Source organism: Mycteria americana, chromosome 3 (assembly GCF_035582795.1).
Source record: "Mycteria americana isolate JAX WOST 10 ecotype Jacksonville Zoo and Gardens chromosome 3, USCA_MyAme_1.0, whole genome shotgun sequence".
Lineage (NCBI taxonomy): Eukaryota > Metazoa > Chordata > Aves > Ciconiiformes > Ciconiidae > Mycteria > Mycteria americana.
Genome location: NC_134367.1, coordinates 93165021 through 93182765, shown reverse-complemented (window position 1 = coordinate 93182765; position 17745 = coordinate 93165021). Strand labels below are relative to the sequence as shown.

Genomic DNA, 17745 nt, shown 5'->3' with positions numbered 1-17745 from the left:
TAAAAAACTCAATGTCAAAAAAAGGAAGTCCCAATTATTTATTTTGGAAGCAGTATGTTCTAATCCTTTTGAAGTACTTACTTCTGTTTTAATCTGATATAGGCAGTTGATAAATTGTTCCAGGCCTCAGCATTCTGTAATGATAAAAGGAGAAGTACCAAAAAAATTTATTCTCTTATATTATGCTTACTTCATAAAAATATGTAAATAAAACTACTGTGAAATATCATTGATTTTGCTAATCACGCGTATTAACACATCTTTTCTACAAGGCAGTCCAAATATTACATTGAAATAGAAAATATTATATTAAAATACAAATACATAAATAAATATTACTGACTACAGCAACAATCAGGGATATAAATATCAATTAACTGCCTTCTGGTTGGAATACACTAAGTCAGCTCTTGCCTTCATTTTAAACTGTAAACAGGCATCCTCTTCTGGATCTAGCTGGGATGGCTGGAGAGGTCAGTGTTCCCAGCAGCTCATCACTTCTCACTAGCTGGAAGCTACTTACCTGCACTGCTCTGTTAGTGGAAAAAATTACCCGAATGTCTCCTAATGCACCTCAGGCAAAACTAACAGGGTTAGTTCCAACAGTGTTTATCAACTGTTTTAGCTGAAAAGGATTACGGAGTGCTCAGACAATCTTTCCTCTGGTAAAACCAGCAGAGCCATGTACAGAGATGAGTCTTGCCCATCACCTTATGCTGCTGTAAATTTGAAACCACACCACTGAATTCAGCAAAGTGACAGCTACTATAAATTTGAAGAACAGAACCTGGGTACTGCAATGAAATGTACTCTGGTACTGAAGACTACCCTCAGGCTTAAGGAGCACTTGAATCATGTTGGGAAACCTTTTTGAGGCTTAATTAATGAAAATGGTTGTTGCTGCAGATCATTGTCTAAAGATAGGTTTTGCCTCCATAACTAAGAGCCAGCCCAGCATCCTTTACTCACAAAAGAAATACCACATAACCCACTGAGAAGTCAGTTGGCTTGTTCATAGGAATACAATCAAGTACAGGCCCCAGACAGATAACTGAAAATTATAGTATCTACTTGGAAGTAAATCTACTATACTGAAACAAAAAAAAATTAATATATAAAGTAAAAATTCCAGTTAAATACAGGGTTGTCTGTATGTAATTTTTTTTCAAGTAAGTTATTTAATTTTATTGATAAAGAAAAAAGAATACTCTGTCACCTTTCATTGCTCTCTCATTCTTTTCCCCAAGAGAAAAGAATGAATAATAGCCTCTGTCAAGTAGGTGGCATTAACTCTAAGTGAGCAACATGCTGGCAGTCAGGCCTTTTGACAAAAGTATTGCCAGTACATTCCTGAGAGGTAATCCAGCTGATGCCTTTGGTACCTCAATGCACAGTCACACTCAAATGGCAATATTGTACACATGCTTGCCCCGTGCATCCTGAAGAACTGGCTAACAAGCTCCATTCTCCCTGTGCTCATGAACTATATAGTTACAAGTTTACCTGTCATACAACCACTTATTTGACTTTTTTTTTCAGGAGAATTTGATTACTTAGAGGAGTAAGTATTTTAATTTAGTTTTTTTGTTTTCTCTCTCTCTTTAGCACTCCTTACAGTCTACTCATTCCCTTTTCTCTGTTTTAGCAACGTATGCAAGCATAAAGGAATTTCTGCTCAAACATATTTTAACATTCATGCACGCATACTTGGATGAAGTTAAGTATTGGGCAAGTATTTTTATGATGCCTCATGACAAAAATATATCCTTCACGCACAAGTTTAATTTATTCAAAGGGCTAAGGTTTAAACAAGTTTTTCATTACTGCTTTGCATGTTTATAATGAAAACATCCTTGTTGCTTTTAGATAAGCCATCTGAATCAGTTGTTGAAAAGTACATACATCTGGTTCCAATGTCACACAGCGCTGAAATGCTTTGGCAGCACCTTCGTAGCCTTCTAAAGCAATGTATGCGCAGCCCAAGGAAAACCATACACCTAGCTGGAGAGAAAAAATGGATTATTACATATATATACACACATACATATTTCTGCACAAAAGAAATAATTTTGCCTGGATGCTCAAACACATACTACTGTTGATTTAACCTGATTTTCAGCTATCATAATAGTATTGCATTGGAATAAATAATCTCCTGCATGCAGAATATAGGAAAACTTTAGGTTCAAAGTTTTAATAAATATGGATAAACAAAGGCGTTGACTATATAAAGATCATGTAACCATATGTGAAGTGCTCTTTAACAGTGCATCTTCATTTAGAGAAGAAAGTGATAGCTATTTAGAGGTTTGCATATTTTGCTTTAACTTGTGAAAAATCCACATTCACTTTATAGTATTGCAATTAGGTCAAATGGTAAATACTAGGAAATGTATTTCAAGGAAATCACATTTTACAAGAAACATTTCTAATAACTGAACACAAACACTTCAAAATTATAGCTCTTTCTACTTGTCAGAATATCAGTCTTCTCTAGTTTATAATGCAACGTTTAGAGATAGAAATGTACTTAAATAATGCCTTGCGTAGAGAACAGAACTTTACCAGTTCAATAATCTTGCATTGTAAGTCTTTAGTTGTTACAAACAAATACTTCTCATCCATACAGATTCAAATAATATCAGATACAGGCATAAATTACAGAAAATTAAATACGTATTCTCATAGCTCTTCAATAGCAAGTTCCTGATTTGCCACACAGTTAATTCTCAAAGAGCTGCAAGTTAAGCAGTACTACCTTTTAGAAAAGCTCTGTAATTCAGAAGAGTATGAAATCCCAAGTACATTCACAGAACATTTTCTGACAGCATTATGCTGTTTAAATATATGCAGTCAAAATCAAACAGAACATTTTATAATGTGCTGCAAAATCATTCCAGGTAGTACTACCTACTGCAATAAGCTCAGCTGTTTCTCCATTCTAAATGCCAAGGTAAGAAACATAAATAGGTTTTCTTGGAAAATTTTTTGAGAGAGGGAAAAGGTTGGGAAGAGGAAGATGGAAAAACAGGTTACATTAACTCTAACTTATATTGCACAACAACATATTACTTTTCAAGATGTCTGATTAATCTTTATATCCTCTTGTGTTTTGGGTACTAGTTCTGAAGCAAGAAAGTCTGATAACTCAGGTTCTTCGTAGGAAACCATAATGGTTATTTAAACACAAAAACGTTACCTTAAGAAACATTCACAAATCAGGGATTTTACAGGGTTGAGGATAAAGCTGTTGGTTCATATGCAAGGAGCTTCTATCTCTACTGAGTAACTGCAAACTCTGTAGCAGATATTTTTGCAGTTCTCTCCAGATCAGTCTCATTTTTCTGTCTCTGAGACCCAGCCTTAAAAGCAAGATGTCTGCTACAACTGGATTAACCTGCTATACCTGCTATAGAGTTCATAGTTAATCTGCTTCAAAATTTAGATCCCAGCATACAAATGTTTGACATTCATCCCTGTCAGATCTGGCACCCTGGTGGGCAGTCTTCATGATATCAAGAACTGAACAAGCTTGGCAATAAAGATATCCTTTTGCATTTGGGGGTGTACATGGGATGGCTGATACTCAGAGCATACGGATGTATTAATAGGTGAAGACAGAACTGTCAGTTACATCCGGCCTGGGCAAACATGAAAATCTACTTTTCAGCATTGTCAGCCTGTCACCTTTCATGATCTTTAAACTCATCATTCAAAGAAGAAACTGCGCACGAGGAAAAAACAATGTTTCCCAAATCTCAGAGGGCAAAATTAATAGGAAATAAACATTTAGTCAATCTCATTTTTTAAGCCTCTTTTATCCATCAAGTTTCCAGAAGTCCAGCACTCCCACATGGCTGCTACCTCGTTAACTCCCCTTTCTCTTCTTTCTAGATCAATAACTTTCTGGACATGAAAAGTGGGCGTAGAGACGAGGACTGATCAAGTATGAAATTGAAGGCTAGCTCCAACTTTATAGCTCAGGATACAAGTTAAACAGTGCTTCTGTAAAGGGTGAGAGAAAAACAATAAATGCAATTTTTATAATTCTAACGAGTAACAGCAGCACAGTTTCACTTCTGAGCTTGTCCTTCCAGAATCTGATTTGAAACTTCTACCATTTTAATTTTTTGAGGCTGATGGTAAGCAGCTACATCTCTCAGGAACTGGCTTACCAATGCTTAAGCTTGTCAACTCCTTTCTCAAGGAAAAGTTACAGCACAAGGAGAAAGTAAAATGATTCTTTACTTCTGTGGAGAAAAGCTATATGAGCAGGTAGCTAGTAAAAATCATACAGTGACTGCAATGAATGGTAAATAATTTTCTTTTCTTAATAATTTGAAACAAGATATTTTGCCTAGCAGTAACTACGTATGAAGGTTTCAACTGAACGGAAAAAATGTGAAAACTGGATGTGATGGAGAAGGTTGGGAAAGGTGTCCAAAAGCGATTCTTTAGCAGACAAGAAGAGTGAGATGAAAAGTCTCTGGGGTGGGAATTAAGTCAAGGAGCTGAGATGCTATGATATGGAGGCAAAAAGTATAAAGAAAATGGAATAGGTCACGCAGATGGAAGAATGTTGCCATATGTTAAAGAAAACTTCAGCATCAATCATATAGAAAATAACTGTGTAAATGAACAACAGAACTGGTATGGATTAAAGTTTCAGGCCTCAGTAAAAAAGCAGTATAAAAACTGTATCTCAGAACACTTGACTAAAATGGAGAAGGTAAGATACTGGGGGATATCAGAAGGCTGTGAAAGTAGAAATCCCAGAAAATACAGGGAGATTTCAATTATTCATCATAGTTTAGTAAATACCATAATGGATGCAATTCCAAGGCTACTTGTTTAGATATAAAGAAGCTAGTCAGAAGACAGTACTTACCTTGATCCTGACCAGTGTGAATGATCAGGTTCAAAATGTTACCATACAAAAGATACTTTGTAATGTATCTAGAGTCACTAGTCCTTCAGGAACAAAGGCAACTCATTTAATACAGAGGATGTTAAATTTAAGACCTACTTAAAATAGAAAAGCTATGTTAAAAACTAAAAGGGGCAACTGAAAGAGTAAAGGTCTGCAGAAGACTTGAAACATTTAAAGACAAGACATTTCAAGGCTTGGAGCAACTGCATATTGTCTTTCAAAAAGGGTCTAAAAAGACTAGACAATCATAACAGTTAAAAAAAATAAAGGAGATTATTAAGAATAAGAGGACATACTTTAAAAGCTGGTGTGCTAGACAAATAAGAAAGCTACAAAAGAATAAGTCTGACAGATTAAATGGAAAAACGTGGTAGCTGTGTAAAAAAAACCCCAAGACCAAACCCAAACAAACAAAAAACCAAGGTTCATTACCTTTGATCTACTATAGCAATGAAATGGTATTTTATCATCCCTTAGATATCTGGAAAGGGACCGTGAATTTCTTCCACAATATAAGAAGGACAGTGACTCTTTAATAATATATTTAGGATACAGTTTAAGAATGGACTTAAGCCATTTTGTGTGGAAAGAATGGTAAGAATTCCCTTTTTATTGGGGAGGGCACGAAATCTGCTGATGCCACTGGCTGATGTAACAACTGCTCTGAGGAAAGTGCCTGACTGAAAGGTAACATAAGGAAAACTTTGCCCAAAGTTCAAAAGAGACTTTTGTCAAGGCTTGTGGAAGTAGGTTAAAGTTCTTTTTTGGAAATAAAAAAAAGTGTGTTGGCTAGAGGTTCAAATGTCGCTACTGATTGGAAAAACACATGAAAATGAGCTGTAAATTTTTATTCTTTCCAAAACTGAAGACAGTGACCAGCAAAGGAAGATAATTTAGGCTTGGACTCTTTGTTAAAACTTGCCATCAGGAATTTCCAGGCAAGTCGTTAGTAAGTCTAAGTGATTTTGAAATACTTTAAGAAAGTCTAAACAATTCTCTCATATTAGTGTGAATATGGTTCTAAAATAACCTAATTACAGTATAGATGAATATTTAAAAAGAAAAAACCCAAATCATATATCTGAAGAAACTTCTTTGCATTTTTAAATTTCTACTATTTGCATATGGCAAATACATATAGGGTTGGTTTTTTTTTTTTTCCCCAGAATCCAGTAAACTCTTCAGTACAATACTCTTAGGAGTACAGCAGTGTTACTTTAGAAACGATCTATACCCTGCAGAGCAAAATTAGCCTTTGGAGTTAGTAATTACAATAAAATTTTAAGAGCTCTAGTTGAGTGAAATCCTAGCTGAGTACCCTGTAATTACTCATTTTTTTTGCATTATTTGTCTCCCTTATAATTCAGTTTCTTTTGAACACACCACACTGACAGAACGTACTATAGTTTTAAGTAAGTATGGAGACTTTATCATCTTTTCCAATGACAGACTCTAGCTCAACTCTTGTGTAAGTTACTTTTACTATCACAAGATGAATGAGAAGCAGAATTGTTGAGAATAAGGCTCTCATTGCATTGTCCAAAACTTTAAATTCCAGGTGTAGCTGATGGCAAGCGGAGCTCTAAAGTGTGACTGTTTTCCCAATTTGAAGAGAGATCACTTGTCTTGCTTCACACCCAAGAAAATTAGCCTGAGAAGTTATGAGCCAAATAGTCTAGCACAAAAGAGGATTATTCTTTTCTTGGAGACTGTGACATGGTAGAGAACGGTGTGGGCACAAAAAAGGTGCTGTGAACACTCTATTTCTGGTAAATTCAAATGTGAAGCAACTGGATATGAAGAACCATATAGTTCTCTGGATATAGTTCCGCACAAGAACTAACAAATCTGTAATTTAACAAGACGTAAGTTTTGTTACACAGACTTTGACCACTGGAGAACTGACTGCATAAGCTTTTTGATCTCTGGAATTGCCTCAGTCCAGCCTTGCAAGATGCTCGCAGTGAAAGTGCAAGAGAAATGCATCTGCCATCCACTAGGCATGTACTAGAACAAGTAATTCTGTGAGCAGCAGTGCTAATGAAGACGAGTTTAAGACATATTTGAACTGTAAGACTTTCACTCCTTTGTGGATTCTCCAAAGTCTAATATGGTGGTTGGCTTATACTGCAAAGACCTACCCTCAGAGACCTCAACCAAATTTAACTAGTTGGCCAAAGAGTACACAAGATTAAAGGAGGGTTGACAGAGAATGGTTTTATCCATTAGATATTTTGGGGAATCACTTGCTGCAGTCTAAAAATCCTTTCCTCCAAAAAGGTTTCTGATAACCACAAAAAAATAAGAATTTCTTTGTAATAAGGAGTCCTTGTTTACCTGATAAATTATTCAAAATTTTGGGAACAATTTGTTAATGAATATTTCATTGTATTAAAGTCCTTGCATCTAGAATCACCTTCCTCTCCGCTCTTTGTCCACAAGACATCCTGGAATAGGACACAATCCATTTCTGTAGTGACAGAATACAGATAGACTTTAGAAGACAGTGGTATGTCAATCCACACTATCCATTTGTTCAATAGATTTGTTTGAAACAATTAATCTGAATCTTAAATAGAGCTTCCTAAGCAACAAGAGGAAGAAATGTTCACTTGCCTATATGGACTGGCCTATTTTTCTTGGATTGCCTTTCATTTTAAGCTTCCTTTGGATAGGACACAAAATAATAAAGCATCTCAGCAGAACCTTTCTCAGTTTAGAGCTCTGTAGGCTATCTTCTGCAGCCCTTTATTATCCAGGAGTCCTCTTGATTTCAGTAAGGTTCCTGTCTGAGTAATATATATTTGTTGGCATTTCCCGAGTCAGTAAGAGAACTGAAAGACAAGGGAAGCATTTTTGTTCATTGTGCTTTCCATTCTAAAGGTGTGTATAAGTTACTTGGAGTTCACTTGAATAAAAACAGGACTCTGATTCACTGGAATAAAAATACGTCATTGAAATACAAAAAAGTTTCAGGATATAAGATTTGAAAGGCTGGAGGCCTTTAAAATTTTTCTACAGCAGAAGTCCAGCTAGTTATGTGGAACTCAAAACAGCAGCTTTGGCAGTGTTCTTTGGAGGGCAAGAATGAATATCTTACTTTCACGTGGACCTGCAAATGGCTATGAAGAGCACAATTTATATACATAAACAACCACAAAGCTGTTTTAAATTCTCAAGACCTTTCACAGGGTGGACCTTATTGGGATGGGATATAGTGGCTGAGAAAGTGAAACAAGATTACAAAAATTGTCTGCAGAACAGCTTGCAAAGGATCTGTCAAAATACCCAGCTTCATCAAGAGAACTCTTCTGACTGTGGTTTCAGTTTTGATGCATTACTGTAATAAAAGCTACTGTCATCATAAGTGTAATACAATGCTTCTCAGTGACTCCAGAGCAGGACAGACCAGAAAATTTGAAAAATATTTCTGTGAAATACAGAGATTAGACTCTGTAATTCAAAGCCAACAGACAAGGCAAAAGGATCATTTCATTAAAATGTGTACAGTGTTCTTCTTATGAGTATTTTGCTTGATACTTGTTAATGATTTGATGACAATTATTAATTTTCAATGGCTTGGTCTCTTTGAAATAGAAGAGCTGTACAGGCAAAGACTTAGCTGCATGCAAGGACCTGAATGCAAAAGGATGTCTTCATTTCATTATGCTACCATTTTTAGCCAGGCTTCCAAGTACATGGTAAAAAATATGCTAAGAATAGCAATAAGCTGTTACTTTGACATTTCGCCTTTTAAAAAAGTGTGTCATCATTCAAAACTGAACACACCAACTAAAACAAAGCCATATGTGTATCATTTCCCAACCTGCATAGGGTTGATCTGCACAGAACGTTCAAAGCACTCCACGCACTCCCTGAATTCCCGGTTGCGAAGATGAAGGAGGCCTTTGGAGCGTTGGGCACGGGCACTGCGGTGCCTGGAGAGCTCCCAGGCCTTGTCATAGTACTGGTGCTCTTTAAGAACATCACCAAGCAAACAATATAATCCTGGTGTTTCCTTTTTCTCTAGCTCCCGCCTGAGTATTTCTTCCGCCTGTTAAAGAACAAAGAGAAATCAGCACGTAATGGGACGATTTATTTTCAGTTCCTCGCCTACCTGTACAAATACCATGTTAGCACCTTGCAATCATCAGTTGAAGACTAAGAAGTAGGGATAGTAAGGGAACAGTATCTTGATCCAACACGGCATCAAAGATAAAGTCTAGAGAGAATCTGGTTCCAAACTGTCCTTGAAAAACATATGTTCAACATCAACATAATGTGGTGGCTTTTGGTTTAATGCACCAAGGGAAATGTACCCATTAAAACAAGAAGCAGCTTGCTCCTCATTTTATATCCTAGGTGTGTATTCTGTCCCAAGAGCAAATATCAGTCCTGGACATGAAACCTACATTTACCTCATAGCAATGCAGTACCAGCACCATTAAGGTATGTGCAATCCTAATAGTTTATAATCTGTGGTTTTTATAAATCCAAATAAGTACTCTTGCAATGACTGTCATTCCTTTTTCTCTAATTGCTCTTTTCTGAAAATAGTTGTTTCCATTCTATTGTGTCTGAAGACGTATCCACTTTCATACTGTTGGTTTTGGAAATGCTACTCTCTTACATAAGATGCAGAAGTTATAAATTTATCTAAATCTTTGAGATAAAATATATTCAGAATATATACAGCATTATGGAAAAGACGACACAAGCTAGGTCTCCCAGACATGTATTATGGGCTGTAACCAACTTTCAAAAGCTCTTTATCTCCGGGTCACTATCTCACTCTAACAATAAAATTATTGTTTCTCTTTTAAACAAGAGATAGTCTGCTTTCTGTGGCTTTTTGAAAAGATAAATACACTGGACAGATGATCTGTTGTTCAGACCAAACTCTTACCTCAGTCCCCTGCTGCAAAAATGTAACATACATAATTCAGCTCAGTATAATTTTTCTATTAGAAAAGATCTATTCAAAGCATCTGAACCAAGAAAGATTCGACGCAGACTACCACAGAACTAAAGTTTGACATTGTAACACTAGTCATTCTTCTATCATAGCTAGTTTATCTAAAAGGAAAGCTGAGTTCATCTCTGCATTTAAATTATTACTGCTTTTCTTGTTTCTATAAGAACTGTTTTCTTTGCCCTTCAGATGATCTCTAGAGGATAGTGTCTCTTACTCCTCTTCCTCCAATCAGTAAAATTCATTGATCCCGTCTGAAAATCGTCTTTAGAAAAATGACTTTGTTTTACTTTGTTTTGAAATATTTAATGTATAGTAATTTTAACACTTCATTCTTACTATCATTTTTGTTAAATAAAGTAGCAGTAAAAGTCTACAAATACTTGAAGTGCACAAATGTGAAGAAGGGATGTATTGTTTAGATTTCTAAAGGGATTTTAAACTAGCAAAAATGGAATCCCATTAAGAAGAAAATTAGTGGCTGAATATTAGGAAAATAACTTAATGGCAAGTGTTTTTAAGTGCCTATAGAACAGTTCTCCAAAGAAAGCCAAATAAACTATTACTTAAAATTTAGAATTAGCCTAGTCAAAGCACTAGAAAACCTCACCTAACAAGAAGATTGCACTTGCAGAGGGTTTGGTAAAAGGGCAGTTTACTTTCCCTTCGCTGCCTCCATTAGTTGCTATGACAAGATTAAAGGAACACATATTAATAATAGATCTTTAAGATGATTTTTTTCTAGAGCAGAGAGAACTGGGTGCTTTATCATCACAGTAATCACATTAGGCACCAAAAGGTAAGGGATTTTTCCCCATCAGATAAAGAAAGAAGACTGAAGTGTTGCTGTGTGAACAGCAGCTATGAGGTGAAAAGTGCCTTGCATGCTGCTGCTTTACCTCTTCCTCTGCAGGGCACTCTCAAGCTCAGATTGCTATTCTGTGACAGTGCATAGTACTAATCATACACTAGACTAGAAAGCCAGCCATTCACTAATTGCATTTCACATTTAAGAGCATAAAAACATCATGTTCTGGTCTAAGCTTATAAGAATTCATTGCCAACATAAATATTTCATCACACAGATAAAACAGAGAATAAGCAGAAGTTTGACTTTTTCTTCATCTGATTAGCTATCTGATCACCTCTCTGGCATGTCACTAACCTTTTTATTACTTAAATCTTTAAAGGCTAAAATCTTTAAAGGGGATCATAATTACAAACTAAAAAAATTTGTATTCTCAAAACATTTGTTATTTGTCTTCTACAAAACCACATAATACTTTAGAACAGGATTTCTCATTTTGCCTAGGTTTTTGTGAAGGAAAATATTCCTTTCTCCTAACTTTGTAGTAAACTATTTTCAAAAATGCACATTTAATCTTTGATAAGAACCCTGCTTCTGCAAAAAGCAAATCTTCTCTTAACAACAAAAAATATTATCAAGAAACATTTTCCACACAGCTCACGCAATGTACCACTAGACATTTATTCTTACCCATTAAACAGATATTAGATTAATTTGCGTGCTTTATAACTAAAAATTATATCTAAATTAAATAAGCTTTGATAAGAAAATTATCAATTAAAAGTTACATAAAAAGAAAAAAATGAAGCTGTATAACCCTTGCTGACTGAAACAGATTTAATTATAACAACACTGCTTTTCACAGAATGGTCTGCACCAGAATGGATGGAATTCAATGCTCAGTTCAAAAGTCAGTTTATCTAAACATGAGAAAGATTTAGGCTGTTATCTTGCTTTCTGGACTACTACAGTTGGTACAGGAATTAAACAACCAGTGCTTCACAAAAATCCACAGTCAGTAAAGAGGGTTCTGTTTTAAATAAAAGGTGGTGCCTTCTTATTACTCACTACAGAGACTCTTGGAAACCAAGTTCAAGGTTCATCCTGCATTTGGCTTCCCAACCATAAATTTCCACTTGCTGTCCCATCCACGTGTTCCCATGCTTGTATTTTATTTATTTCCTAAAAGACCCTATTAGCCTCACTCTTCACAGATCTACCAGTGGTATTATTTGACAATTCATTCCTTTGCTAGTTCAAAGTATTTCCTAAAATGCTTTCATCTTTTCTGCTTGCATGTTATTTGCTAGGCTGCCAGAGAAGTAGCATGAAGAAGCAGAACAGATGAGCATGGAAAGAGGTAGTGAGAGAAAACGAGAGCTCTTCAGTTTTCATTTCGTCTTCCCTGTAATTTCATGCATGACCTCAGGCAAGCCATTTACTCCTCCTTCTCAATTTTGTAGCTACATCCAGGAGAGCTTACCTGCCTTCTACATCAGTCATGATGTGTAGTGGAAATCAATCAAGTTATTGAATGATCTCATGCACTAATCAGTTTAGTACTACTTGACTTTGCATCTGAGAAGCATTTCCTGAATTTAAAGGTGAGCTTCTGAGATCTTACCATAATTGTGTTTCCTCGCTTGAATGTTTTAGAGATATCTGTGTCATGTCATGGCAAGAAAAATAACTCTGTAGAACGTGGATTGCTGGGTAAGTTGGTCTAAAACCAGACTGTACCATGCTGTTTACTCTGAGGAGATGATGGAACAGGGATAGGGCTGAAAAAAGGGTTGTAAGACGGAATACCAGACTGATGCTAAAAGGTAGATCTCATGAATTTATCAAAGGTCAGCAGCTACCATGCTCTAGACCTCCTGCAAGGGAGGAAGGCCTCACTTCATTTGGAAGAACTGAAAATTCACATCTCCAGTTTATCCTTTCTTTTTTCTTCAGCAAGGAAATAGAACCATTTTTAGTGTATTACCCATTTCTGGTGAGGCTGAAGAGGCCTCTCACACCTTAACCAAATAAAGTTGTCCGATGTAAATAATACTCTCGAGATCTCTAGGTCCCCCTCACAATTAAAAGAAGGGAGAGGGACACTTTCCAACACCAGTTCTCACTACACACACGGAGATTAGTGTCTGCGTTTGCAACAAGTCTGTTAAAGGAATACAATGAGTAAAAGACTGGAATGAGAAAGCCACAGCAACTATCAACATACCGTGCATTCAGATTTTATCATACTTTTTTTTTTGTTCTGTGCCCTGTTTTGCTCGTCGCTTGGCTCTCCGTTACTCTTCTGTTGACTCATGTTATGATACCAGTTTCTACTAACTTTGTTCAGATTATGAAACGAGTATAGAGCCATATCTAGTAACAGTAAAAGATCCACAAATAAGTTTGCTAAATGTTAGTGACATCTTACTCTGCAAAATTTGTAACTGCTACCTGGCCCTGTTATAACTGAGTGAATTATATATTTCCCAAGTGCGTAATGTGGAGCTTTGCATAGCCTTATCTACATGCTCTGTTTCTTTGTCAGTGCATAATTCAAAAGTAGGAGGAAGGAACATATTACTTTGATGAGTAAGTACCCATCAAATGGATTGATATTGCTGATATCTGGCTGTTTTCTTAGATTTTTCAGTATTTAAATTCAGGTTTTCTATATAAAAGCATCTGTGAGTGAAAAACATGCAGAAGTTTATTAAATAGAGTTTGTTCTTTTGGGCACATGTATGCTAAGTTCTTTAACAACATGAACATCTACTGAACAACACATTGCTCTAGTAGATTCTCATGCATTTCTAAAAGAGTAACTACCATGTTTAAAAACATAAAAACATTTTTGATAAATACAAACAGTTCATGCTCTGAAAGCTTTCTGATAAGGAGCACAAATAGTCACTCCCCTTGCTGTACAGCTAAATGTTTCTAATTTTCTGGCTTTTTTGATCTGAAGCTAGCTTTTTTTCCCAGCACTACTGTTACTTAGTACTTATATAGCATTTTCTGTTTTTCAAAGCACAGCACAAACCCTCATTCTGAAAGCATTTCTAAGCAGTTTCCTGTGTCAGATATCCTGCCCTATTCTCCGAGTACCATTTTCATAACTCCCTAAGGGCAGTTTGTGAATGCAAGTAGGACAGAATGCATTTCCAGGAAATGGAAAGTATTGACCTCTATTTCTCCAGTGTACTGAAAAGATTGGGATATTAGCATACTATCCCCAAGGCATGCATAATGTGACACAGAATTTGCCAGCAAAACATATCTGTCAGTTTATGATGACCAAAATCTAGGCATCGCTGCACAATAATTAGAAAAAATATGTAAGTATGAGAAATTCTGCATTTTTTCTATTAATTGAAGTTATAACTCTCTATTCCGTAAGCTTAAATTAGTTTAAGCATAGTCTTTGTGATTTTTTCCTCATAAAGGCATACCTACATTCATATATTTAATGTTACCATATACCAAACAGAGGGAGAGAATAGGGGAGAAAAGAAAAAACATATTTTTGTCTGAAAGTGAGTATTTCTGTAAGCTATATAAATTCTGAAAACAATGCTTGATAGCATAAATTCCTGTTACAGTCTTTATATGTGAGAGATTGCACCAGAAAGAGAACACAGCTGAAGTTACACACAAGTAGGCACTGCTTCCAGGTATCATTTTCTGAAATCTTCCTACCATTGCTCTAATAGTAACAGCAAAATAATCAACAATAGGAAGGCTGCTACAGCCTGCTACCAGTATTTTTAAACAATTCTGCCACCGATACATAGAATTAGGTGATGGCTTTAAATTGTCTTTGTCTGGAGCTGATCACATGTAGCTGCAGCAGTGTTAAAGAAATGACAGAGAAGTTCAGGAAAACATCAACATAGACTTAACAAAATAAAGCCTTTTAATCTTACGCCACTTCTTGTCTCAAATGTTTGATTCTGTAATTTGAGTTTGTTAACATTAGGTAATTAAATACATCAAGCACCGATGCTGTTCTATTTAAAGTGTTTTTAAAAACTACAGTTAATAGTTTGAAATCAAGTGGGAAAGAAAACTAATATCCCTTCCAGACAAAGCTTTAAGACCTCATCATGAATCACTGCTACAGCCTTCCTGAAATGTCCACATTACACCTTGCTCTGCATCCACAGTTGTTAATTTTCCTTGAATATTTTCAAGAATCACTATCACAATCTTCTTGCTTCTTAACTTATTTCTCATTTACCAACTTCTATCTCATGTGGTCACTACCCCAAATATTTTTTTTTTTTGAGCATCCACAGGTTATGACAGACTCGTATGTCGTGTCCATTTTTCCTAAACAGACTTTTGTCATGATACACCCCTGTAGAAGTGAATGTCATTAGTGAACTGACAGCTCAAGCCAGTCTTTCATACTTCAGATCCTATTTCAAGACTCAGCTGTAAAACTCATTTTTCTCACCTTTCCATGCTGTCCTGCTCTTTCATAGCAGATCACTGCATCTTCCCACATTTCCAGCTCCTCAAATATCTGTAAGGCAGAGCTGGTGCATCCCAGCTCAAAGAGTAAGCTTGCAAGCTGACGCTGGAAAGATAAGAAATTCCAGGTAACTGAAAATAGGTAAGTAAATACTATTTACATTTTTAAAAGATGTTAGAGGCATTTCTGACATCAACAAGAAGCAGACAGAAAATATGGAATTATTCTCTTGAAACGTCAAGCTGGAGCCTCAAACAACGTATATACTTCAAAAAATCCCATCAATAGAGCAATAATTGTTTTGATTTGACTTTTGTTCATGTCAGTATTACTTTGAACTAGTTTATAATATAATGCAAAAATGGAAACAGACATGGCAAGGATGAATTGACAGAGCTGAAGTTCCACGCCTTAAATGAGGTGTATGGACCATGCAGCTGGAGAGCAGCTGCAGCAGGATGTTGGGAATGCTAAGAGTGGGAAACAGAGGCTGAAGGAGAGCATTAAAGCCTCTTCTAACAATGCTTTGCCATAGTAATCTGTACCTGTGCAAACACAGATGGAGAGAAAGGCTCTGATACAATTTTGTTAGGTACTCATGAGAAACCACTGTCCCAAACAGCCACTGCCAAAGGGTGTTAGTTTTTAGTCAAGTCAATATTGGATTTGAGTTCAGGTTCAACTGCCTAGTTGAGTTTTCCTCACAGATAAGTCAGCCTCTTTGTTATTTCAAATTCAGCTATTATTTCAGTGTACTTATGAAAATAAATGAGTAATCTTTTTAATTTAAAAATAAATGAGGTATGTTTTCATGACTTTGAAAAGTTGTCTTTGGTCTTTTGTTTATTTTTTAAGAGGAGATTAAAATCGTGTATAGTTATTCATCTTTGAAGAAAGGATAACTTATTTACTATGTGTGACAGATGTACTATTTGGTTTGTAAAAACAAATGGGAGCATTCTGTATAAGGACACCTAATTATGCTATGAGATCCCATACAATGAACTTCTGCAGTGGTTTTGGTGATCCTGAATGGATTCCCTGAAGTTCTCCACAGATGTCATGGACCTCTCTTTATAGGCTTGGGTTCAGTATCTGTTACAAATCCAAGGAGTCACCATACGGAAATAGACTGCTAGTCAAAAAAATTAAGAACTGGCTACAGTTCTTTGACATAAATACATAACAAACTGAAAATCTGTAACAAAGTAATTATTTGTTAGCTTGATATTAATCGCTTAGGAAAAAATCTACATTTGCCAGTGTCTGGAATGAAATCTTACTTATGTTTTATTAAAGTTACTCAGAGTCAAATTTGGTAAAATTTATATAGGCAATGCCTCTTCATTACTATGACTAGAAGCCTGCAGCCATCTTCCATTATAAATCCCTATTTTAGTATTTCTATCTTTGGCTTGGAAAATTGGCTTGGATTGAAAAGTGCCACTCTGACAACTGGAAATGAAAACCACATTTGCTAGTTTTATTGCAAGTGCCTGTTGAAAGGTTGTGTGGAATAATTTGAGAATGCTTGGAGAAGATACGATAGGTTAAAGCAACACACACTGAGGTTAGAAATCAAAAAGGAATAAAACACCATTAAAAGTAAACAACATGAACACCTTTGGAGGTATGTGATGCAGTTTTCTTAAGTTTGTTAAATACAGCATCATCAGATAAGACTCTAACATGTAGACTTCTGTTCTAGAAAGAGTTTATTGTGAAGATAAACAGTGTATTTTTGAAAAAAAAAAAATATCCTGTCAGCAATAGTAAAAAGGGGCATGTCTCGAAAATAAAAACTTTCTCAGCTCGAGGAGTCCTTCAGTGTACTTTTGACTCCTAATTTGGCTGCTTTGACCATGATCCACTTCCTGAAAACAACCCAAAGTGAGTGATCATTAAAAGATGAGAAAGATGCAAGTAATTGTAGCATAAGTAAAACAGTAATAAATAGCAAGACAGTGGCAAGATTATTTTTACAGGAGATATGTTGGAAGCTTGAGAGTTTTGGTCCATTTTTTACTGAAGGAAAAAGGAAAGTAAAAAAAGAATTGCACTACAAGCAATTACTTCTGGGCATGACAGAACAAGACATCTGAAAGCAAAACACTGTAGAACTTGATTTCTTTCCAGAAAAACCTGGTGTGTTGTTAGGCTACATCTTTATTTCTACAGTGTTTTAACTCAAGATTGTATCACACTCTCTTGACTTCGGAGTCATGCAGTACCAAAAATATTAAGAACCACAGACTTAAGTAAAGCTTCAAATGGGATTGCTTCACACCTGTATGGCCCAATGTGGAGGCACCTGACAACAGTAGAAAATCTTCATGCGTTCAGATACTGATGTATTTGCATCTTCAAATTGGTCTGCAAGTGCCTGTAAAGGCAACGTATATTCTGATTTAGTATTTACTTAGACTTAATCAACCTAAAAAAAGTAAATTCAAAGCATTCAGGATTTTAGGCATTCTTTACATAATGGAGAAATTATATTAAAGATAACACTAAATGCCAGTAAGCTTACACCATAATATGCTACAAGTCTTTTTATT

General features: G+C 35.8%; 1 protein-coding gene across 1 annotated transcript in view; it reads right to left on the bottom strand.

Moving 5' to 3' along the window:
- Positions 1 to 17745, bottom strand: part of TTC27 (tetratricopeptide repeat domain 27) — a 133558-nt gene that overhangs the window by 18821 nt on the left and 96992 nt on the right. Inside the window, exons 11-15 of the mRNA XM_075496118.1 lie at positions 17475 to 17570; positions 15170 to 15292; positions 8757 to 8984; positions 1903 to 2001; positions 82 to 134 (exon numbers count right to left, since the gene is read on the bottom strand). Of these exons, the coding sequence (XP_075352233.1) occupies positions 82 to 134; positions 1903 to 2001; positions 8757 to 8984; positions 15170 to 15292; positions 17475 to 17570 (599 nt within the window). The remainder of the gene's footprint in view (positions 1 to 81; positions 135 to 1902; positions 2002 to 8756; positions 8985 to 15169; positions 15293 to 17474; positions 17571 to 17745) is intronic.